The sequence below is a fragment of the Leguminivora glycinivorella genome, chromosome 15, assembly GCF_023078275.1.
Source record: "Leguminivora glycinivorella isolate SPB_JAAS2020 chromosome 15, LegGlyc_1.1, whole genome shotgun sequence".
Classification (NCBI taxonomy): Eukaryota; Metazoa; Arthropoda; class Insecta; order Lepidoptera; family Tortricidae; genus Leguminivora; species Leguminivora glycinivorella.
The window spans coordinates 6623482-6647601 of NC_062985.1; the positions used below are offsets into that span (position 1 = coordinate 6623482).

Consider the following 24120-nt stretch of genomic DNA (forward strand, 5'->3'; position numbering starts at 1 on the left):
CTTCCGTCCTAATTCAGTACGCATCATAGGAATCGAGCCATTTTATGTAACGCGCACTTTCCATGTAGTACCTAGTTAATGTAATTTCCTTTCCCCGGATTACATTAGCTGCGGCGGCGGCGCCCGGGCCGCTTCCCCGGCCCGCGCGCCCGCGCCCTCTCCACGACGACTCCAGCGGGCCGGTACTGCTTCCATGAGTATTGCTCTCGCGATTTACATTCAATGCTGTCACGATCTTCGACTAACGAAACAGAACGCTAACCCAGACTACCCACCGATTCGGCTAACTGAAAGAGTCACCTTAACTAGCAAATAAGATTTATTGATAATACCTAAGAGATCGAACGTCCCTTACCGAGTAAGGTAGATAATATTGAGTATGTATTGTTTTTCAAACGACACCTCTGTAGCGACCTGTCGCTCGCCAGTGTCGCCGCCGCAGATGTCTGCGGGGCCACTATACCGTGAAGAACTATCGTAATTCATTTATAATTAAACTTTGGAAGTTGTCAATTTTTTACAAATCTGTAAATATTGAGAGCTTATCGCCGGGTAGATCCCAAAACGCACGTCGCAACACATATTTTTCATAATACCTACCTAAGTATGGAATCAGCGAATAAGGCTGCGTTACGTAAATAAGCTTGAAGCAATAAACGTAAACGTGTGCTCGACGAAAGTTTTCGCTTTTCATTATGGAACAAGTCACCGAATAGTTGTGTGTCGGTTGTTTTCAATTCGTTTTAATAAAATGTGAAAACTGAATGGCAAGACAATCTACGTGTTGCAGTTTAAAGAGTCAGTGTGTTGTAAAGAGATGCTTACCGTTTTTCACATGTTTTGCAATGACCGGTACTTGACGAGCACGTACCGAGGGGAGGGCGCGGCGCCGGCGCTTCCCCGCCGCCCCCGCGCCCGCCTGACCCGCTCATTCGTTCAATTGGTTCTTCAGTTCCTTTGACCCGTTTCGTTCACTTCTTGTTATATACGACGAACGGTCTTTAACATCTCTTGTGTTGGTCAAACCAAACGTTTTACTATTAGGCATATTTGCACAAAGAAGTTGTGTTTAATTAAGTTTAGGACAATAAGTTATAATATCATTGTATTATTTCTTTAAATATATGACAAAAAAGTGAGTTCAGTTTGCTGAATGATAGAGGTTTACTTGAGTATTTATTATATATATTGTTGAAGTTTGTACAAAATAAATTAAGTAAACGATGAAATATAGAACTTGACTGCTTTAAATTGAAGTTTTATTGAACTAAGTACCTGTCAAATACCTATCGTTAATAGTTTGGTCAAAATCTCCTCAAACTAAAGGCAAATGATATCGAAAAAATCAAAACTACCTATCACCCACATTCTAATATTAGTTATTCACAAAGATTGTAAATTTAATATCATGATATCACATCAATACATATTTAAATAAAAAAAACAATCGTTTATGAACATAACCTACTTACAAAATAAAACTTAAAGAAATAAACTAAAACTACCTAAAAATAAAACTTAAAATAATAAACTAAAACTACCTAAAAATAAAACCTAAGATAATAAACCTTGCCCACGTGGCAAGGTACCCATCACGCTGGCAGCATTCCCGCGCTGTATTGCGATTGCAATCTTTTGCGCGAGAAAACTGCCCGCGCGAGGGTCCCCCGTTGACTCCCTCAACCGCCTGCCCAGTTCTCTGCAGAGCCCGCGCCCACCGCCACCCCACGGACCGTTTATTCACTGTTTAGATATAAATTTGATCCAAAAATTATTACATCCGATTTTAGTAGCGTATCATTACAAGTAGAAGCTACGCCTCTTAGCGTCAGGGTACCTAGCCAAATGCACAAACACTCGCGACATAACTTATTATTAATCTCTGCTAGCGATAATATCTGTTTCGTAGAATATAATACCTAGTTATGTGTATCTATCTCAATCGCTTTTGCGTATTGGAGCGACAGAGCGAGACTGCATTTCTGTCGGCGTCTGGCGTCGACGATTGCCATACGGCTAGGCCAGCAGAAGTTAATTACGACGTAGCGCTTCAGGGTACCTAGCCAACCTCACATCGCGTATGCTTCGTAGCTTATCTTCCGTATTGGCGCGACTAATCTACTCGTAGTTACCTTTCACCACGCAGCGTCAACGATTGACACTTCGGCTGCTGATGCACCTCATGCACCCATCCACGTGATAAATAAATTCCCACTACACCTATACTCACTACCACCACCACAATTAATGAATCTGAATTGGGCTCCAGGTACAAGATATAGCCCTATATACATAATGTCCCTTTTTATGCCGTGATTTGCAAGAGTATCCTCAAGGGCGTGTCAAAACCAATTCAACTCAAATCAAATGTTAAAATTTGAATTGGGTTTTGATACTCGTTTTGTTAGTAAGAAAAAGGCGCGAAGTTAGACTTTCTTATAGGACAAAAAATCTTTATCTTGACAATATCCATGTCCAACGTCCAAGTCAGCTAGTAACTACCTATTGACCCTAGTAATATCTATAATCTGCCAACGTTATTGTCTATTTGTATGAAATTCTTGATTTTATTCATAACATAATCAAACGTCATTGTCTATTTTTATGCAGGTTTTTTATTTATTATTTATAAACCATATGTCCTACACATATAAAAAAATACAGAATTTCATGAAACGTGAGGAACTCTTAACTAATACCTCGTTAGCTATTATATGTCCTAATATTTAATTATACATTAGTCTTTATTCACTTGTACGATTTAAAAATACTCCAAACACCTTGCTCCTTTCGCCTGAAATATTAAATTATATTTATTGACGACAATCTTACTCGTAAAGGCACTTGTTTCGAATAACTAGTTGAAGGGATTCTACTACTAGTCTAACATAGTATTTTCTGATAACTCACCAGTGTCTCCACTAAGCTTTACTTGGTCTCGTGGGTGACGGGGCCAGAGCGTCCCTGCGACAACAAAAAAACCATGCACTCGAGATTATACGTCATTTGTACTCAAACTGTACTGTGGGACTCAGTCAATCTACAGTGTAAGAATGTCCTGTAATATTTATTTATGTACTAGAGAAATACTTTATTTTTCTAATAAAATTAGGCTTTCGTCGTTTTGACCGTTACGCATGTGGCAGGCAATGGCATCTGTATGGTGTGTTCGCAAACATTTCCGTCATTTTCAAACATAGCATTAGACGCCGCGGGTGACCCGTAGGTATGCCTGATGATGCCCTTCTAAAATATCGAAATTGGCATGGAGGCAAAAGAATGACTAAGAAGACATTCTCGTATGGAAAACTATTTAACCCATTCATGGCCAAGGAATATTTCACTAAAAAAAACATGTTTACAATTTTTTTTTCAATATACCTTATGAAAATGGTTGTTAGCTCAAATTATACTTACATTATTACGTCATATTACGTTTTGTTTATGAATAAATCAGAATTTATTCAGGACTCACATGCGAGTCATCGGCCCTGCGGAACTGTTTCATTATTTTATTTTTTTTATTTTTTTATTTATTTAATCAAAAAAGTAACACAGCATTACAGTTTACACTAAGGCACTGTGAAACTACAAAATACAAAACAAGACATAAACGATAAATATTACAAAAAAGAATACAAATTAAACATTAGGTTTGGGCGACGACGTAACAGCGTGGCTCCGTTGCGTCGTCTGACTCGGTGTAGGATTCGGCAGGTTGCCCCGGAACCGCCGAAATACCACACCATTATGACTCATAAGCTGAGTTGCTGGCCCTGAATGGGTTAATTGTAGAGTATTTCAGTGTTCAAGGTCAATAAGAAGTCGTGGCGTATACGAATTAAGCCATTTAACATCGTCGAGTTCAGTATTCAAGTAGAAAATGGGTGCCTAGAGAAAATGACAATCCTTGATAGAAAACACCAAAAGAACGAACGATACGCAGCCGGCCCTGTCGCCCAATACAGAAGAGCTATAGAGAGAGATAATTAGAAAACGATATGGAGTGTCAAGGATTGCACTCTTGGGTAGGGCCAGTACGTTTTTTCTTTCGTTTGGAGTTTGTCAATGTGCGATTGTCTTCTCGGCTAGCCCCCGTGATCGGGCAGTAAGGATGAGACGTGGAATCGTGGATAGAGAGAAATGACAAACATAGTTAGTCGATGTTACTATTTTATTCATTCTTACTTAACCAACTGTGTCCTTAAACATAGTCACACACACGATGCTCATCAATACCATTGTCATAATGTGAGTTACAAGTAACCATATAAATATTTATATAGCGTCTATATGTACAAGTGTGTTCCGAAACTAGGTCCTTAGCTGCCGACACCGTGCGCACTCTGGCATGTCGGCTGTCGGAGCAAGGACCTTCTACTCTACGCGCTCACTATGTGAACACTCATACGCAAGCTTTACATTAATTTACTTTAGACGTTTACTGGCAGTGCAACCGACTTATGCACGAATCGTTTAATATATTTATGAGAGATATCAGATATGTAGCGCGAGTTCTATTGTACAAAAGCTTGAATTCACTAGACTTTCAAAAATAGATTTTATCTCTTAACTTGTATGAAATAGCGAATCCCGAGATGCAAACGTTTAGTGTGAACGTTAGTCGCGACTTACTTTTACTTTAACGACCCTCAGTCAGCGGGCTCCAGTACCGGTCGTGTCTGTATTCCGCTAGTAACCGCTACGTACGTTATATGTAAGATTATTCAAGGGCGACCAAAACTAAAATTCGATCGAACAGCTTACATTCGTATTCATAAACATTACTCTAATAACAAAAATAGGATTTTTGGTAAAATATATTTTTTGTTTCTTCTTCGCAACTCTATAATGTGCCATTTCATGCTAGTTTTCTACTTTTTTAGTTCAAATTAACAAGCCAAAGCTAAAATAAAGTAACAAAACGCTATTATTCTAAATCCCGAGGGAAATGAGGTCATTATACAATTATCAAATAAGTATCATCGAAGTTTTAAATGTTACACTACACTAATACGATTTACACGATAATTATTATTACACAGTCAAACGAAACATCGAAAATAAAAGTTAGATTTTGAAGTAGCATCAATTCAAAGGGGAATTTCCTGGTCAACGGTATCTGGTACTAGCTACAAGCTATTCTAGTCGAACAATACGACATCAACAAAGCGATATGACTCTGGTTCGTTAGAACATCGAGTGCACATTTTTACGGGTGGCAGGAAATTCTCGCAGAGAGAATGGCGGGTCCACACAGAGCAAACAATGCCCTCGCGCAGCAAATGGCCAACATATGTCAACCTGCCTTGGCCGATTCACGTCTAAATTTGCCATTTGCCGCGCGAAGTGCTTCGGGACGCTGCTCGCTCTGTGTGGACACGCCTAGTTACAGACAGCTTTCGACGTTACACAACTTGCATTCCAGTCCTTTCAATTATTTTAAATCGTTACTAAATGAAAATATGACTAAAACAAATGTCTAAATTCTGCACTAAAAGATAATGGTTTAAAATTTTACAACGAAACAATATGAATTACCGTTAATACAACTTTTGAATGAAATGGCCTTACTGACAGTACGAGTGTTGGTTTACCATTACAATACTTTAGAAACTAGTTTTAATGATAAAAGTACCAAATGAGAGTATTAGTAAATATATCTTTCACCACGTGAAAATATACATTTAAAATGTAAATTACATGAGATCTTACATCAGCAAAACATGTCCCTCAACAGCGATGTATGTATATGAACCATCGTATAATACAAAAAAATGATTTTATACATATTTCAATATAATTTATACATAGGTGAACTATTATTAGAAAAATAAAATTCTTACATACAATAGGTTTAAAACGAACACAAGGTGTTGGATCTTGTTTCTCTTTATTTTAAAGTGTTATTAGGTTTAGACGTGATTATAAATATTAAAAACAATTTCGATCGCAAACTTGCAAAATAAACTTATTAAAAATTGTTTGAACATCTAACGACAAAAACAATAGTTAAAGAAAAAAATTCAAGCAAGATAATCAACAGATAGTAATTTTCAATTCCAATGTAATCTTCCGTATGTTATGAGATGTATGGAAAATGAAACATGATTGGCGAATATGGGTAAATGAATTGTCAATTTTGTCCTCCGATTCCTTGTTAAAAAAATACAATCAAAATCATAATGGTGGATAAACGTTAATGACGAGTAATTGTCAAATAGGGATCAGGGGTTGAATCTTTGCAGGCACAAAGGCCTCTATTTGACCAAGAATCAGCTTTACACTTCTGTGCTGAGAAAATTACAACTCACGCGCCTGTCTCACAAGAGGACGTGGGAAGTAGCCGATAACTAGAAATAATATAAGAAAGAAGGTAAGACCTGTACTTTCTTTAAAGTCCATCTCAGAAGGCAAGAACTCATTTGTATAAGTTGTTGTCCTAAGGCATCCCAGAGGTACAAAAGACCTTGAAGAGCTTGCGCCACGCCTTCCTATCTTCACCGACCCTCGTGGCCTCTCTCTTGCACAAGTACGTAAACAGATACAGTTAAAAAGGAAGAACTTTGCTTTTCCTGTTCAACGTTCTCTGTGTACTGTAAGAGTTAGAAGCACTTATTTTTCACATCGCCTTAGTGAGTTCAGCACAGTTGTGTGTGTGAGTTGTATGTGAGGTTAGTAGTGAGATGATTACTCTGTGTAGTCCCAGCAGTCTTGCTCGTAACCCTCGTGCACATGCAGCAGCAGCACGCGGCGCCGGCTCTCGCAGTATCTGCATACAAATTACATTCTTACTATAGCGTGAGACAATCCTATAAGAAGCACATGTGCAGATAGATGCTGCAATGACAAACGCATTTGTATTAAACCATTGACTAGCTAAATAGTACACATTCTACTCGTCCGAAAGATGCCGAGTATAGCTATCACACACAATTTAAATCTTAACTTTTATTCGACGACCGGTCTGGCTCAGTCGGTAGTGACCCTGCCTGCTAAGCCGCGGTCCTGGGTTCGAATCCCGGTAAGGGCATTTATTTGTGTGATATGAGCACAGATATTTTGTTCCTGTCATGGATGTTTTCTATGTATATAAGTATGTATTTATCTATTTAAGTATGTATATCGTCGCTTAGCACCCATAGTACAAGCTTTGCTTAGTTTGGGGCTAAGTCGATCTGTGTAAGGTGTCCCCAATATTTATTTATTTATTTATTTATATTATATCATTTTTGGGCTCCGTTGCGGTCTTTTGCTCACCACAGTGATCTCTCTTTCCATATTCTGAGGGCGTCTCGGTGGCACCAAGATGCCTAACTAACTGGTTGTTCTAACACTAACTATAGTTTAATAGTTAGGTAACGTAAGGGAATCATACCTATATTTATCCTGCACCTTCTGCTTGATGTCGGCCAGGTTTTCGCTAGTGATCTCCCTCTCCAGATACTCGGAGAGCGTCTCGGTGGCGGACTCGAGGTCGCGCTGGTTGTCCTCGAAGATGACGGACTGGTTGTTCTTGCGCAGGTAGTACGCGAACACGTACGTGTACATGAGCGTCTGCCGGCACTGGCAGAGGATGTCTACGGCCTTCTTTAGGAATTGAACCTGGAATACAAGGCTTGGAGTCAGAATTCATGTGCTTCCAGTGACTGAAATAGTCGTTTCTGTCCCGTAAGTCCGATGGAGACATGTGACGAAGCATTTTGATATGGTAATTATCTTTGTTTTCCTGGTTGAAATGTAAGATTAAAATGTAGACACTTGAAATTTTAAATTTCATTGTTGAAAATAGCGATAAACCGAGTTGAGAATAATGTAATATGAATCTATATCCACACAGGTGTTTGTGGTTGATATCAGAAATTGAGGCTCCATTTGTAACCTCTCAGTTTTCACACATTGACCTGGCAGACAAGCATGGTCGCGCGATAAATGATAAAACATCAGGCTGTCCCTATCGAACTTAGAAATAGTGCGATAGGGACGGCCTGATGTTTTATCATTTATCGCATTTATTTACTTGCATGCCTGGATGTAATGGACCTTGTGCGCTTTCACATCATCCGATCCGATATCGGATTTTGGAAGGATTTAAAAGGCTAAAATCAAAGATCGATATCGGATCGGATAATGTGAAAACGCACTTACGGGGCTGCTAATTCTGTGACAGTAGGTATGAAGGTACCTCGATCCAGCTCATGTTGTGCTGCTGCATCTCCTCCATCTTCTCCTTGACGGAGGCGTACAGCTTGGACTCGAAGCGCAGCGACTGCATGTGGTTCATGTAGCGGTTGCAGTAGAACAGGTACCGCTGTAGTGCGGCGCGCGACCGCTCTTGGGCGTCGCGGGCCGCCTTTGCTTCGTCTTCGTCGTATCTGTATAAAAATAGTTGTTAAGACAGGTTTTTGACACGAATATTGAAATGAGCGGATGTTAAGAGCATAGGTACAGGGTAGGGTAGGGTAGGGGTTCTGGTTCTTAGATATGCCGCCTTCTGCTATTGATATTGTAGCTACACACAAGGGGAAGAAATACCCACGACAAGTGTTGTGATTGTTACCAAGGTTGGTCACCAATACGTGAAGCGATCGAACTGGACAAGTTTGGCAACATACCACGTGTCTCGAAATGTCGAACGAAGGCATGTCTTCACCAGATAGTGCTGATTACACGTGCGACGACATATGTCGCCTTTACCCTTGGTTTATAATGTACATACAAGTGAGATCAGAATGCACACCTGTTACAGTTGTACCAGCTGCTGCCGTGCGGCTCCCAGGGCCCGAGGCAGACCCAGCAGAAGTCCGCCTTGCAGTTCTGGTTCTTGCACACCATGTGGTTGCAGCCGCCGTCCTTTTCGATGGTCACGTTGCACTTCGGACATTCCTTCGTGTTGGCCGCTATCCAGTTCGATGTTTCAGAATCGTCGTCGCATTTCTGAAAATAAAAATATTGTTAATATTATGATAAACAACTAAATTCCGGGCAAAATAGGGCTACGAGAATTGATGCCCCATGTAGGCAAATATGAATTGAGTGTCTACACTGGCTGGATAGAGACGGTCCTGCTAGGCAATGTTAAATATTGTTTGTAAATGGAGGTAGATTCCGTGAACTTGGCGCCGGCGAAATCTGGGGTGATACTGCTCTAGACCGAGCAAAGTGGAATGCTCGTGAGTCCTGTGACTCATTTTGTCGTGCCAACCTTAACCAAATGAGTAAGAGATGGAATAGGCAAACTGATTCCCGTCGTAACCTTGATCGTCAGCTACAGGATTGTAAAACTAATCAACCAAAAAGAGAGCCCTTGACATAAACAGGAATGACGCTCGTTGAAATAATCGTGAAATTGAGAACTTCGAACCATCCGTCCATACTAGGATCCTATAAGACTGAGTACCTTGCCTCCACGTGACGTCACTACACTAGTGTCGGTACCTTGATCCACTTGCGCAGCAGCGAGCAGCGCACGGGGTCGTGCCAGTTCTCTCCGCAGCTGAAGCAGAAGGTGTGTCCGCAGCGGCAGGTGACGGGCGCCTCCACGTGACGTCACTACACTAGTGTCGGTACCTTGATCCACTTGCGCAGCAGCGAGCAGCGCACGGGGTCGTGCCAGTTCTCTCCGCAGCTGAAGCAGAAGGTGTGTCCGCAGCGGCAGGTGACGGGCGCCGCCTCCACGTACGCTACTTTGATCGCGTTGCTGCAGTCTGGCGATGGGCACCAGCGGAGAAGCCGGTTGCACTGCAAATAATATTATCTTTAAAACATGTTTAAAGTACATGTTACAATTGTTACAATTTGTCTGGAAACACGTAACCGATTAGCTGGAATTAGTTAAATAAACATGTCCACTCAGACAAAACCGCTTCGTGAAGATAATAATTGCTGCGCGAAACAGCTCGGTCTCTGGAAGCCGTTTCTCGCCCGACACGCACAAATCGTACGTCCTCGGCATTTTCGCGAAATCGGGTTTCAAAAACTTTTTTTTTTCTAAAATAGGTAAACTTAATGTTTTTCCTACTCAGAATCACGATCACTTTCCATCCTACTAGGCGGAAAAAAGCGGCCCAAATTTAATTTTTCCACTTCGTTACTATTTTTCAAACACTTTGAACAGCGGTTACAAAGCGGTAAGTATTCAAAATAATATAAAATTGTGGGACCATTTTTTGTCTCTTGTTTTTTGTCATAGATCGAAAGGGCTCGTGATTCTGAGTAGGAAAGACATAAAATTAAGCTACCTTAGAAAAAATATTTTTGGTGATTCTTTTCGCGAAACTGCCCAGATATTAGACTCATCTTGCTATTACTTTATACGAAGCCGCTTCACAGGACGACCTATGGAACCCCATATGATCAGGAGCATTTTGTTCTTAAATGGTGGTACAACGTACATGGGGTATGGCATTAGAGGGAAATAAATTTGAAGTTAAAACGTACCTCCACAAAGCTGTTTGTGATGATGTGCTGGTACTTGAGCTTGACGCGCGCGTCGCGCACGAGCCGCATCACGGTCGCGTCGTCGACCAAAATGTCGCACGCGTGCGCCGCGCACGCTATAGTTTGACCCTGTAACAAACACACATTATGCAAACTGATCTACAATCAGCGCCTCATAGAATATAATTTATTCATGAACACAGACAAGACTAATTACACATTACAACACAATCAGAAAAGAATGAAGTGCCATGAAATTACCTTATTTCAGCACCAGAAGTACAAACTAATATTGATTTAACATCCAAATTCACTATATTATTTGCTTGTATTTTATTTGGCGATCCTGCTCAAGTTGACTAAATTAAGATCAATTCCCTTTCGCTTTTCTTAAACTTGAAAATATTAGGAATGAGAATTAGTGTCAACTGTACCTACACAAAGTAACAGGAGCTTATGACGTCATCGTTTTTATATCTCAAATTAAATGACTAATATTTGGTTTACATTTGAATAGTTAAATAATATTTTGTAATGTGCATTGAACATTTAAAATATCATTTTTCCGTAGCATTACGGCATTACATTTATAAAATATAAGTTACAAAATGACTTACTAAGCCTTCTTCCATTATTTTGGTAGTCAAGTATTCGCACCAGCATTGTGTACAAAATCTATGGCCGCACTCCAGACCCGTCATCATCTGGAAATAAACAAAGTGTTGAAATGCTAATTATTATTATCAAAACATGGAAGACAAAGGAGTACGATCTTATCTTAAGATTATGATTGTCGTCCAATGACCCTTAATAAGTTATTAAATATATAAAATATATTACGAGTAGAATCAACTTAGGCCAGCCCACCTAGAGGACAAATCGGAGAATGTTATAAAGACTCATACCAAAGAAGATCGAGTATTATAGAGAGTTACTGTCCAAGTAAAATGTGTTTTGAGGTACATTTTTTTCTTAAACTTCACCTGTTTATTGGGAGTTACATGTATTTGCTCATATTGACACGACACTTTAAGAAAAGATCAGTTAAATGTTATTATAGGTATGTATAACAAATTTGGCTATTAACATCTATTCAAACAAAGTTAATATTTTTATTCGTAACGGAATCCTTTTAGGTGATCTCTACACCCACCCATTGGCCTCATATGACACTGACCTTAATGTTCTTACTATTTTTTATTTTATTAATTTTACTATTTATTTATTTTTTATTGGGGAAAACGACAGACAAGTTAGTTTGGGGCTAAGTTGATCTGTGTAAGGTGTCCCCAATATTTATTTATTTATTTATAAAAAGGAACGCAATACTGATAGAAGATATTGGATTAAAGAATAATAACGACCTACATTCTTCTGAGACAATTTCCACTAAGATTTATAGATTTAACAGTATCTGAGTGACTATGTCAATGAGTATAGTTGTGTTAATACTAACAGTGAAAAGACGACTACAATGAGTAGGAAGAAATATGTGGTATACTCACCGCAGTTGGCAGTACTGTGAAACATATTTCACACTCCTCAGTTCCTGATGTTGACGTCCGTCTGGGCAGCTGCAACACGGTCTAAATCAAATTTGCATAGTCACAATATGTTAAATGATTACAAAAAGTTATAAAACTAGTTCATGTAAAATATATTGCACAGACAGCAATTATTTCTTTTATTATGCTTGGTTGTGAGATAAATAAAAATGCAAAATATAGCACTATTTAACTAGGCTAAATAAACATGAATCGATGGATTTTTACGATTTCGACACACTATACACAGGACAGTTGTATGTAAGGAAGACTGGCATGATATAAACTTTTTGGTTGAGATGACAGTCAAAGCAAGTCACCTCACCTCGAGCTACCTTTAGCCATTCTTACCCAATAGAAGTCTATTCCCCACAAAAAATAATTTTACAAGAAATATCTCAAAAAGCTATACAAATACAATACAAATTCTTAATGTAAAGTATAATTATAAATGAATACCTTTGGCCTCTGTATAACAGGTTTTCTAAATGGATTTATGACTCTAGCCTCGGAAAACAATTGATCCTGGTCGCCGTCGTAGAAACGTTCCATGAGCTTTTCTTTGTCCCATTTGAAGTGATTTAGCAGTATGCGGGTGGTTGTAGCTGGGATCTGCAAAATTAATGCACCATGTGACAGTTTCATTTCAAATACATCTCAAGTCAGCTGATATAAAATTGTTTATTACGATATAAGTGTGAAAAAAAAGGAAGTTCGAAACGAGTGGTGACAAATTAAAACATGACCGAAGGGAGTGTTTTAATCGACACGAGTTACGAATTTCCTTTTCGCACGTGTATCGTACGACGTTATTAGTACAGATGGCCATCCGAAGTCAGCATTTTACAATATTTTAATAACATTTTACTATGTAAGTAAGTAAGCTTAATATTAATTGTAATAAATAATAGATTATTATTAATTACAAATATTGTCAATTACATTATTTTTCAATGATACATGAATATAAATAATTAATCGAATAGAAGTGCGCTTTGCTTCTTCTTTTCTTATGCGCACTGCCAAGGAGTGGAATTCCTTGCCGGCGGCTATATTTCTGAGCTGATATAACCCGGCAACCTTCAAATCAAGAGTGAACAGGCATCCTCTGGGCGAGCTCACTCCATCGTAGGCCACGTCTTTGCCTTTGGCTAGTCTGTGGCCAAGAGTAAGCCCATTTATAATAATAAAAAAGTCATGGTTTTGGAAAATGTCTTTACTGTGCTTTTAAAGTTAAAAGACAAATCTGTCGCATTTGTGGGCAATCTATTAGGCAGCGTTCCCACTTAAGCGTCGCGTGTCTCGGGGCGCGCAACGGACGTCTCCGCCACGCCGCCTGAATGTAATTCAAAAAACGTCTCCTCAGTACATTTTGTATAGGAAGGACGTAAGACGCGCCCCCAGGCGGCGCGGCGCGCGCCACGCCGCCTGGGGGCATGCGTCTCTTAAGTGTGGCCGGTCCCTTAAAGGGCTTTTATTTTTATAAAAATTCCCTGTTTTTGGCATTTTTTCAATTTGAGAAATGAAAGTATTAGCTTGTTTTTGTTCCTGGTATTATAATTGTGACAATCCAAACACTTAAGTAGAGTATTTGATTTGTTATGAATTTCTAACACAGAGTTGTATATGAACAGTGATACAACCATCATTATTTTAAGCTTCACAAAGTAAGACCTCGCAGATGTGTGCCAATTTACCCCACACATTATTCTAATTGAGCGTTTTTATAGAATCAATACCCAATTTATATCAACAGCATTTCCCCAGATTGTAATTGCATAAGCAAGTAAACTTTGGACATGAGCATAGTAAACAGTTTTTAAGTTAACTAGGGGCTTTAGTTTCAACAATGCGTAATTGGCTGATAAACAGTTTTTAAAGTTTTTAAGTTAACTAGGGGCTTTAGTCTCAACAATGCGTATTTGGCTGATGCTAGTTTATTACACACTTTATCAATTGGGTGTCAATTTCATATCCTAAGAAAATGTATTGTGAGTATACTCAATAAATGAATAGAAAATATTTACTTATTTTCCAACTTTTTTCAACAGTCGTAAAAATGGCTACAACATGTTTCATAATCAGTGATCGGTTTTTTGGATTCGACATGGGGTGAACGACCTCAATCATAATGTTAGTATGGATATGCCCCGGGAATCCAGGCTTAATCTTGTTAGAAAAGGCAAAAAAATATGTACAATGTCCACAATGCCAAATGGTTCTATTGCTCAACCAAAAATATAAAGCAACAACATTAACATTATAAACTTAAACTAAAAATAATACATAAGTATCATGATAGATGTAAGGTAATACTTTGTGGAGGTTCTAATATATTTTGCTTAATAGAGTGTAGAGATTAGGAAAAGAATAGAAGTTTTTGTCTCAACTAGTTGCCATGTAAGAGTAAAAAGTTCCTTAGAGATAATTTTGTCGTATCAATATTAACTTTTCTACTTGATATCCCGCGAGGGTGAATCCAAAAAACCGATCACTGTTCATAATATTAAGCAAGATAGGCAAAATACATAGGTAATAATAAAAAGCAAAAGTAATTTACTTGACATTCTATTTTTTTTTTATAATGTCACCACCTGAGCTTGGTAGAATTGATTAATCCTTCAATGTCAAAATATAAAATTCAAGCCTCATAGCCATTTACATCACAATGATTACTAAAAATGTTTTTGAAGAATAAAATATTGATAAGAAGATATTTACTAAGTGGGTTTTTTTCCACAAATCCAAAAAATTACAAAATGTTCTTATTCATTGTAGTGCAATGTTTTTAAATTAATAATATTGTTGGTTTTATCTTAATAATTATTAAATCTGAATCCACATTATGCACTTCGGTATGAGATAACAACTCAGTCTACCTTTTGTGCCCTGACTTGGATAATTAATTTACAAACTACTTAAATCAAGTAATCAATTCTTCTATTTTTTACTTCATCAGCTCAACAAGAAAAAAACAAATTGTTATCAAGCAGAAAAACTTCTCAAAATAAATGATAATGAAAGAAGAGACTAATAAATATCATAGACAAGATAATTATCAGTAGAAATGCCAAAGAGAAATAAGCATCACAATGTTGATTACTCAGAATAACAAAATGAGTCATATACCTACTCCAGCTAAATTCCTTACACATGAACTAAATCTCTGGTGGGGAATTCCCACAGGTAATCATTGTGCACTTGTCCAAAAAAGTAGAACAATTTATTTCTACCAATAAGAAGAAATTAGGTTTATAGGCCATCAGTTTTCTCTGTTAGACAAAGGAAATTTAGAACCATATAACTATAGATGATGGACAGAAATATCGTCAGAAGAAGTGCAACTAAGTGTAAGGGCAACACAAAAGATCCTGTTGTGGCAGTCTAGTGGACGAGTAACCTCATTCAATCGCCCCATTGTTTATCACTAACATACTGACCTCGACGACTGTGTTCACTTCTTTGATGCAATCAACCATGTGTTGGACGATTTCCTCTGTAGATAGCACCTCGTATGGATATTCATCCAGCTCCACCTGCCGTTCCCTTGTACTGTGGGTCTCGTCCATTACAAAGTCGACATCGTCTCCGCTCGATTCGTTCCCAGAATCCACATCATCCTTTGTATCGTCTTCCGAGTCCATCGTTGAGGCTTTGTCAAAATATCTACACTTGATATAAACGGTAAAGCTAAAGCACTTCTAATGATGAAATAATTACACCTAAGATTTAGGAAAGGTCAACAATGAAGAAAATAGTTCACCTACGGGCTGCCAAAACCTCTGACGTATGTGAATACTAGTCTCGTCTATGACGTCACTTTTTTTTTTGGCGTTGTATCATTTTGTCTATGGCATTTTAAAAAGTGTTTACACGATTGTCCTCGGCTGTCTTGAGAGGCGGACTGAAAGGCAGGAGTGTGAATGGGAGGTTTTAAAACTGAGTTGAAAAAAAAACTATAATAAACGGACGTATCGGACGCGAATTGTCTGCTCTAACATAAGTTGCGTCTTTTGCAGACGTTTTTGCGGCAACAACAACAATTTTCCATACGATTGCTCAGGCATCGAACCGTGCCAAAAAGCAGTATAATATTATAAAGCCGAAAGTCCACTATCATAGAAATATGATCATAGGAAACATGCCGTCCATTTTCTTCACGTTGGAGAAAATGGGGGGCATACAGACCTATGATCATAATTATATTCTGTCAAACAAGTCTGTCAGTAAATAAGAACTAAGAAAACTATAGATAACCTTTTCTCTAGCACCCTAAAGAAAAGGATGCATATAGTTTTCTTTATTCTTATTTACTGCCAGACTTGGTTGACAGAGTATATATATACTCTGTCAGTAAATAAGAACAAAGAAAACTATATGCATCCTTTTCTTTAGCATAAGATAGTGTACTTTCGGGGGTGGGTCGACTTTACCCATTGGTCGACGGTCGACTACGCCTTTCTCTCTCTCTCTCTGATCTCTGACAGTAGTCTTCCTCTCTCTCTTCGGAAATTTTCTTTTACGCAAACTTATATGAAACTTGTAAGATTAATAACTTACAAGTTTTATTAGTAGTATAATGCCTGACCACACGTGATAACCTAAGCCATGAAATATCGTTATAAAGAAAAACAACTTACAGAATTTAATTTATTATCAACAAAAGCAAAAATCAAAATAGTGGACTAAAAACTAATTAAGATAGGTAGGATCATTGTACTATAATAAGCATCCAATTACTATACTTTTTGTCCTTTAAAATATAATATATTTTTTATGTACATATCCTTAATTAATAAGACTTGTAATAAGTGCGACAAACATTTTACCTTCAACTTTTGTCAATGGAAGCAAACTAGTGCACTAACCATACCTATTACCTATTTTATTAAACTAAATTATCCAATTCATTTTGAATAGATTCAAACTGAAGAAACATTGAGTATAGCTCTGGATGTGTAAATTCTATTTCTGTTTCATTTTCACCACTACTAAAACTCAAGTAAGCCTTTGGAACTTTACTTTTCTTGTGATAATCTGAACTTAACTCTGCATTAACTCTCCATGAAAAGTTTAGAGTCTCCAAGTGCTTTTGGGTTTCCGTGTCTAATTCATTAACCATTGTTTTAGTTTCGACAGACCATGTTTTCAAAATTATTTCAGCTTTATCATTTAAAAATCCCATTGTCTCTAAATCATTCTTCAAATTTTTAGGCATGAACACAAACTTTAATAGTCTCTTAAATACATAAAGCAGTGTTTTAATTGCCAGCAAGAGTTGTTCGTCAGTTACATTGAATATTTTCTGCAGTTTCTGTTGCTCTTCCTCAGTGAATATCTCAGCATCTTGAACTTTCAACTTAGTAACAATTCTTCGAAGGAACTGCTCGAATTTTGAAGTGTCGAGCTGATTAACGACAGCAATTCCTTTGCTAAAGCTGTAATCATGAAAACAAAATAATAAGGCATCACATTACTTATTTTACACTTTCTTATATGTTAGTACAAGTTATACTAATGACACTATTGACATGAACATATCCCACGAAAAACATTTAACGATATGCGTTATATCTGTGAATTCTGTGATACTGAATGTAGACCCGTACAATTACGTAGGTCCGTTAACAAAATGGCCATTCGGATGGACAGCTCGGAAGCTAATAACTTTGATTACGTTTCCGATTAAAAGTTTAGAACCTCCTTACCTAGCCGATAATTTCAACCACTGGCACTCCATTCTATGTACTATTTTAATGCCTAACGCTCGATTTGTTTGATAAATTAACTTTATTATTATTATTTTGCTTTGTATATTCTATGAGTAAATACATGTCAATGTCATGTGTTCAGTTTGACTTATGCTATGCTTTGTTTACACAGTTGGCAAGTAGAAATAAGGGTTCCATATGACCATCAAAATTACGGAACCCCTCATAAATTAGAAAAATACATCTACAAATTGTCAAGATGACAGATGCCATCATTCTGCCACACTGGCACGGCGTGTCGCGTTTGTCATTGTCAAATTTCATACCTTTCCGCATATGTCCGTAAGAGGAAAATCTCAGGAAGGGGTAGAAAAGTATGATGAAATAAGCAAAACCTGGATTTCATCATGTCGCAAAAAGCAATAAGAGTCCCTGAGAACATTGATTTCCCAAAGGAAGAGGAAACAATCCTACAATTCTGGAAAGATATCAATGCTTTTGAAAGTTGCCTGAAGCAGTCGAAAAATAAACCTCGGTGAGTAAGGTTATGGAGAACAGCCTGTAGCCTAAACTAATAAAACTTGCTAATAATTGAAACACAACTACATTGTATTCCAAACCTAATTGGTAATTAATATTTTTACGTTATAGATACTCTTTTTACGATGGGCCGCCTTTCGCCACCGGTCTACCCCACTACGGCCACATCCTTGCTGGCACTATCAAAGACGTAGTCACCCGATATGCTCATCAACAGGTAATCCTTGAATACCCTATCAGTGGTTTTCAGTTACTTATAGCAGGATTTATTTTTTCATACTAAACTCAGAATGCTCTACATGTTCAAATCATTGCCACTACCAGAAGAGGAACTTCTAAATTTAATTTTTAGTGTGAGTTAAATCTTAGAAGACATGTCTGACCCACTTATAGATTCTACTTTCGGTCAGACTGTACAAAATAAATATATTCAGAAAAAAATTGATGGCATATGTAGATCACATGACAAAATGCATATTTTATTGATGTTGGAGACAGGAATAAACCATGAAAACTCTGTAATAAAACAAAATAAACTATATTTTTTTTTAACTGGGATAAGTTTCCCAGTGGAAAATAGGTACTATAATTGTGATTGGGGTTGTGAGTATTGTCTCTATGAGTAAATATAAAGTTGTACAGCAGCGAGATGCTTTAGAGCACAACAGTTGAAACTATGTATGAAAACTTTTAAAATTTTCCAACAGTAGTACTTTATTGATCCTATAAAAATACATGAAATTTAAGAGTTTGAAGGTTTTACTTAACCAAATAAGTGAAATAGTACATTACGATACAAGTGCGTAAAAAAGGAAGTTCGAAACGAGTGGCGATAAATTAAAACACAACCGAAGGGAGTGTTTTCAATCGACACGAGTTTCGAATTTCTTTTTCACACGTGTATTGTACAACGAGTTTCAGTACAGATGACCCTCCGAAGTTTCGCCCTGGCATATAATGAACCACTTCTCGCACTAGTGCGTAAAAAAAACACCATCTGTACTGGACCTCAAAGTGGTTCATTATATGCCAGGTCGAAACTTCGCAGGGCCATCTATACTGAAAAACGTAATTCATGTCTATTTAAAACACTCCCTTCAATCGTGTTTTAATTTATCGCCACTCTTTTCCAACATCCTTTTTTTCGCACTTGTATCGTAATGTACTATTTTCTGCCCCACCTGTTCCTTTCTTGTCACACATAATTTATAGCACTGTACTTTATACAGCAACAGCATCATATATTAACAGTCAACATAAAATTGTACTTGAAATTAAGGTATATTAAAGTTCCACCTAGTCAATTAATAATGTCTGGGTATTATTTTATCATATTATCAGTTATTACCAGTTATCACCCTTTGTTTACAAGTTACTTTGGTATTGAGTTACTTATCTCATGTATTTATTATATGGTTAAGCCTAATTTATTGAAAGTAACTTTTTATTGCATAATTTTTTTTATGAAAATTATGATCTTTCACAATTTTTATTGCAGTGTTTGCAATAAGCAAGAATTAATTTCCTATTAATTCATTCAATTATGGAATTATGAGTGTCATTGCAATTTTTATCCTTTTTCTGTACCTTTCCAAATTATAGAACTTAAATATTCAGTTGTAATGAAATCATTATAATTTATTAGACACAACACAAAATATAAACAAAACAACAACAAGGTTGAACATTTGCAATTTCTTGTCCCAAAAAAGATACTAAAGCATGTATCTATTTTATTCTATTGAAGTACTTACTTACAACAATGCATAATGCTGACTTTCAGTGGACCCTTATAATTTAAATTACAAAGTAAGAAATAAAATATTATGAATGTTTAATTACTAATTATTATTTTGTAAAACATATTTCAGGGCTACCATGTAGAGAGGCGCTTTGGTTGGGATTGCCATGGCTTGCCCGTTGAGTATGAAATTGACAAGACGCTTGGCATCAAGGGACCAAGCGATGTGGAGAAAATGGGCATTGATAAGTACAATGCTGAGTGCCGCAAAATTGTCATGAGATACTCTACTGATTGGGAGAACATCATCACGCGAATGGGGAGGTGGATAGGTAATAACCTGAGGTGTCTTTAAAAAATAAGCAAGCATATGTTTTAGGGCAAGCAAATACCATCTGTGTTTCTAACCCATAAGGGAAATTTAGAACTCATTGGAGTTGACTGGTCTCTTCAGTGACTTTTGTTTTAAAAGTGATTACTAACTTGCTCAATGACTTTTTTTCTTGTTGCAGATTTCAAAAATGACTACAAAACACTGTACCCATGGTATATGGAATCCATTTGGTGGGTTTTCAAGGAACTTTATAACAAAGGTTTAGTGTACCAGGGAGTAAAAGTGATGCCATTTTCCACAGCCTGCTCCACACCACTGTCTAATTTTGAATCTGGACAGAATTACAAAGATGTCTTAGATCCTGCTGTTGTGGTCTCTTTTCCGACCAGTCAAGGCTTCTCCTTGTTGGCTTGGACCACAACTCCTTGGACACTTCCAAGTAACTTGGCTCTTTGTGTGAACCCTAAATTCACATATGTGAAAGTACAAGAAAAAAGCACGGGAAATTGCTATGTGCTTTTGGAACAACGTTTTCCAGTGATATTCAAGAATGTAGATGACTTCACCATTCTTGAAAAAATTCCAGGTAGCAAACTAAAAGGTTTAAAATATACACCCATGTTCGACTACTTTGTTGAGAAGTGCCCCAATGCTTTCCAAGTGCTGACAGATGGGTACGTTACCGAGGATTCTGGTACTGGCATTGTACACCAAGCTCCATACTTCGGAGAAGACGATTTCAGAGTTTGCGTGGCGGCAGGCGTCATAACAAAAGATCAGGAAATGATATGCCCCGTTGATGCAAGTGGGAAGTTCACAGAACCCGTGAAAGAGTTCCTCGGTCAGTATGTTAAAGATGCTGATAAAAATATCATTGCAAATCTTAAAGCAAGGAACCGCCTGGTGCAACTGGGGCAGGTAAAGCATAATTACCCATTCTGTTGGCGTTCTGACACACCTCTCATATACAAAGCTGTGCCATCTTGGTTTGTAAGAGTTGAGCAAATGAATCAAGACCTTTTAAAATCTGCCGAAGCTACCTACTGGGTCCCAGAACATGTGAAAGATAAGAGATTCGGAAATTGGCTTAAAGATGCACGCGACTGGGCTATCAGCCGTAACAGATTCTGGGGAACTCCCATTCCACTGTGGATATCTCCTGATAAACAAGAGATCGTCTGTGTCGGCAGCATTGCTGAGCTCAGCGCTTTAACGGGAAAAGAAATAACTGATTTACATAGAGAAAGTATTGATCACCTGGAGATTCCGTCGGCTAGACCCGGCCACCCACCACTTAAAAGGGTGACCGAAGTTTTTGATTGCTGGTTTGAGTCGGGATCTATGCCTTACGCCCAATGCCACTATCCCTTTGAGAATGTAAAGGATTTTGAGGAAAAGTTTCCCGCCAACTTTATTGCTGAAGGAATAGATCAAACGAGAGGATGGTTTTACACTCTCATTGTCTTGTCGACTGCTCTTTTCAAGAAGCCACCATTCAAAAACTTGATAGCCAATGGCCTTATCCTAGCAGCTGACGGACAAAAGATGTCAAAGAGCAAAAAGAACTATCCTGATCCATTAGAGATTGTTAAAAAATATGGTGCCGATGCATTGAGGCTATATCTGGTGAACTCCCCAGTAGTGAGAGCAGAAAACCTGCGATTTAAAGAAGAGGGTGTCAGAGACGTCATTAAAGACGTGTTCCTCCCTTGGTATAATGCATTTAGGTTTTTGATGCAGAATGTAGAGAGAATCATGCAAGAAGAAAAAGTAGACTACAAGTTTAATGAGAAAAATGTCAAAGAGAATGTTATGGATAAATGGATTACCTCTTTCACCCAGTCCTTGATTGCTTTTGTCAAGACAGAAATGGCAGCCTACAAGCTGTACACTGTTGTTCCCAGGCTGACCAAATTCATCGATCATCTCACAAACTGGTACGTGCGCATGAACAGAAAGAGGCTAAAGGGAGACTTTGGAGTTAAAGATTGCCAGGCTGCTTTGGATACGCTGTTTGGGGTATTGTTCGACATGATCAGAGTCATGGCTCCTTACACTCCCTTCCTGACTGAGCTAATGTACAAGACGTTGCGCCAACTTCTGCCAGGAGATTCCTTGGAAAGCGTACATTTCAACATGATTCCAGAACCAAAGTCTGAATTGATAGACACAAATATCGAGAGAGCAGTACAAAGAATGCAGGCCGTGATTGAATTGGGTCGAGTTCTTAGAGATCGCAAAACTATTCCCATCAAATATCCGCTGCCAGAAATGATTGTTATCCATCGCGACCAATCATACCTTGATGACGTAAAGTCGTTGAACACCTACGTTCTGGAAGAGATGAATGTGAAGAACTTGCAGCTGACAAGTGACAAGGAAAAATTCGGAATTACACTGAAAGCCGAGCCCGACCACAAGCTGCTCGGAGCGCGTCTGAAGGGCGACTTCAAGGCCGTTACGCAGGGCCTGAAGAACTTGAACAATAAGCAATGCGAAAAACTGATTGTCGACGGTTTTGTCGAGATCGTTGGCCAACGCATTGACGTTTCTGAAGTTCGTATAATTTTCCAAGCCACAGGTAATGACCAATACGAAGCGCATAGCGACAACGACGTGCTTATTCTATTGAACGTCACTCCAGACCAAGACATGCTTGACGAAGGCTTTGCAAGGGAGGTTATAAACAGGGTACAGAAATTGAGGAAGAAGGCTCATCTCGTACCCACCGACGAAGTTAATATTTACTACGCCGTCAGTAAGACGAGCGATATCGCCCGTATCATAAACTCGCACAGAGAACTCATAGAAACTACAGTAAAGGCTCCGATGATCACTCTAGACCAATTAACACCATCGAAACCTGTCATCACTCGGGAAACGCAAGAGCTGAAGGGCTCACAGTTGGAGTTGGTTATTACTTGGCGAAAGGAGGTAGAACTGCCCCTGAAACCGTGGGCTAATATTACCTTACAAGGTTTGACCCCAAGATTTGGCGCCAACGGCAATCAGGCTAGCATAATCCTTACCGACAAAGACAACAAATACATAAGTCTGAAAAATCTGCACCATGAAGTTGAAGTACTTTTCGGGTTGTATGGTATGAAATTCACTCTATGGTGCGATGGTGCGGAGGTGAAGAGTACAAATAACTTAAACGCTAAAACTATTGTTGTGTCTATAGCGAAACCTAAGGCGAATGAATCAGCTTCTAGTCCATTCTGCAAGTTCGTGAACGTTGCTAATGGTAGCAAAGCGGTCACCATATTCCTGGAAAACCCTCATGGAAAGATCACCTTAAACAAGGAGAGTGCACTCAAGTTTGCGTCAGAATATCTTGGTATTTCGGTGAAAAATATAGATAGTAAGTTGTTAAAGTGATTTCTCTGTTCTGTCTCTTGTTACTTCCTGCTACTTACTACAGTATTGTTTTGTGTAGTTGTAGCTTTTTACAGTAAGGACATTATTTATTTAATAAATTCAACTACCACAATTCTCGTTTATTATAATGAAACCTTGATATCCTTTATCTTGATATTGCAGAGAGAGAGAAAAAGAAAAGGCCCTGTAATAGGAAGGTAAAACGTAGTGATTCAATGCTCTTTGGGTACAACATGATTCGTTGCCAATAATTATAGTAGAAGATACGGATTAAGGAATCTCTACCCTCACGCCACAGAGGAGGTCCATGAATTACCTATGTATTTTTTGTTCTGAAGTCTATTCGACACGACCGAAGTTTAAGGGTAACTGGCAACTTATGTCGCCGGCAACTTTTTTGTCTCTCACATCCAGTCTATGGGCGAGTAT

At 38.2% G+C, this 24120-nt stretch overlaps 3 protein-coding genes across 6 annotated transcripts; 1 reads left to right on the forward strand and 2 right to left on the reverse strand.

Annotated features, from left to right (window-relative positions):
* Positions 1-2635: 2635 nt before the first annotated feature.
* Positions 2636-15792, reverse strand: LOC125234058 (E3 ubiquitin-protein ligase ariadne-1-like). 4 transcript variants are annotated; one of them, XM_048140235.1, is made up of 12 exons: positions 15425-15792; positions 12444-12596; positions 11946-12014; positions 11058-11144; positions 10441-10569; positions 9571-9741; positions 8741-8937; positions 8186-8375; positions 7379-7605; positions 6695-6772; positions 2911-2964; positions 2636-2794 (listed from the first exon to the last, which is right to left on the reverse strand). In XM_048140235.1, exons 1-11 carry the CDS (start codon positions 15626-15628, stop codon positions 2922-2924), a joined length of 1548 nt encoding a protein of 515 aa, XP_047996192.1. In that variant the 5' UTR covers positions 15629-15792; the 3' UTR covers positions 2636-2794; positions 2911-2921. The 4 variants fall into 4 exon arrangements, with proteins under 4 accessions (XP_047996192.1, XP_047996191.1, XP_047996194.1 ...); XM_048140234.1 differs by having other exon boundaries at positions 11946-12026; XM_048140237.1 differs by lacking the exons at positions 2636-2794; positions 2911-2964 and having other exon boundaries at positions 4157-6772; positions 15425-15790.
* Positions 15793-16620: 828 nt separating this feature from the next.
* Positions 16621-17848, reverse strand: LOC125234059 (COMM domain-containing protein 10-like). The gene is made up of 2 exons (XM_048140238.1): positions 17693-17848; positions 16621-17422 (listed from the first exon to the last, which is right to left on the reverse strand). The coding sequence occupies exons 1-2, from the start codon at positions 17722-17724 to the stop codon at positions 16873-16875; spliced, it is 582 nt and encodes a 193-aa protein (XP_047996195.1). The 5' UTR covers positions 17725-17848; the 3' UTR covers positions 16621-16872.
* A 140-nt stretch (positions 17849-17988) lies between these two features.
* LOC125234056 (isoleucine--tRNA ligase, cytoplasmic) lies at positions 17989-23803 on the forward strand. The gene is made up of 4 exons (XM_048140233.1): positions 17989-18230; positions 18347-18452; positions 20107-20308; positions 20489-23803. The coding sequence occupies exons 1-4, from the start codon at positions 18103-18105 to the stop codon at positions 23689-23691; spliced, it is 3639 nt and encodes a 1212-aa protein (XP_047996190.1). The 5' UTR covers positions 17989-18102; the 3' UTR covers positions 23692-23803.
* Positions 23804-24120: the final 317 nt, after the last annotated feature.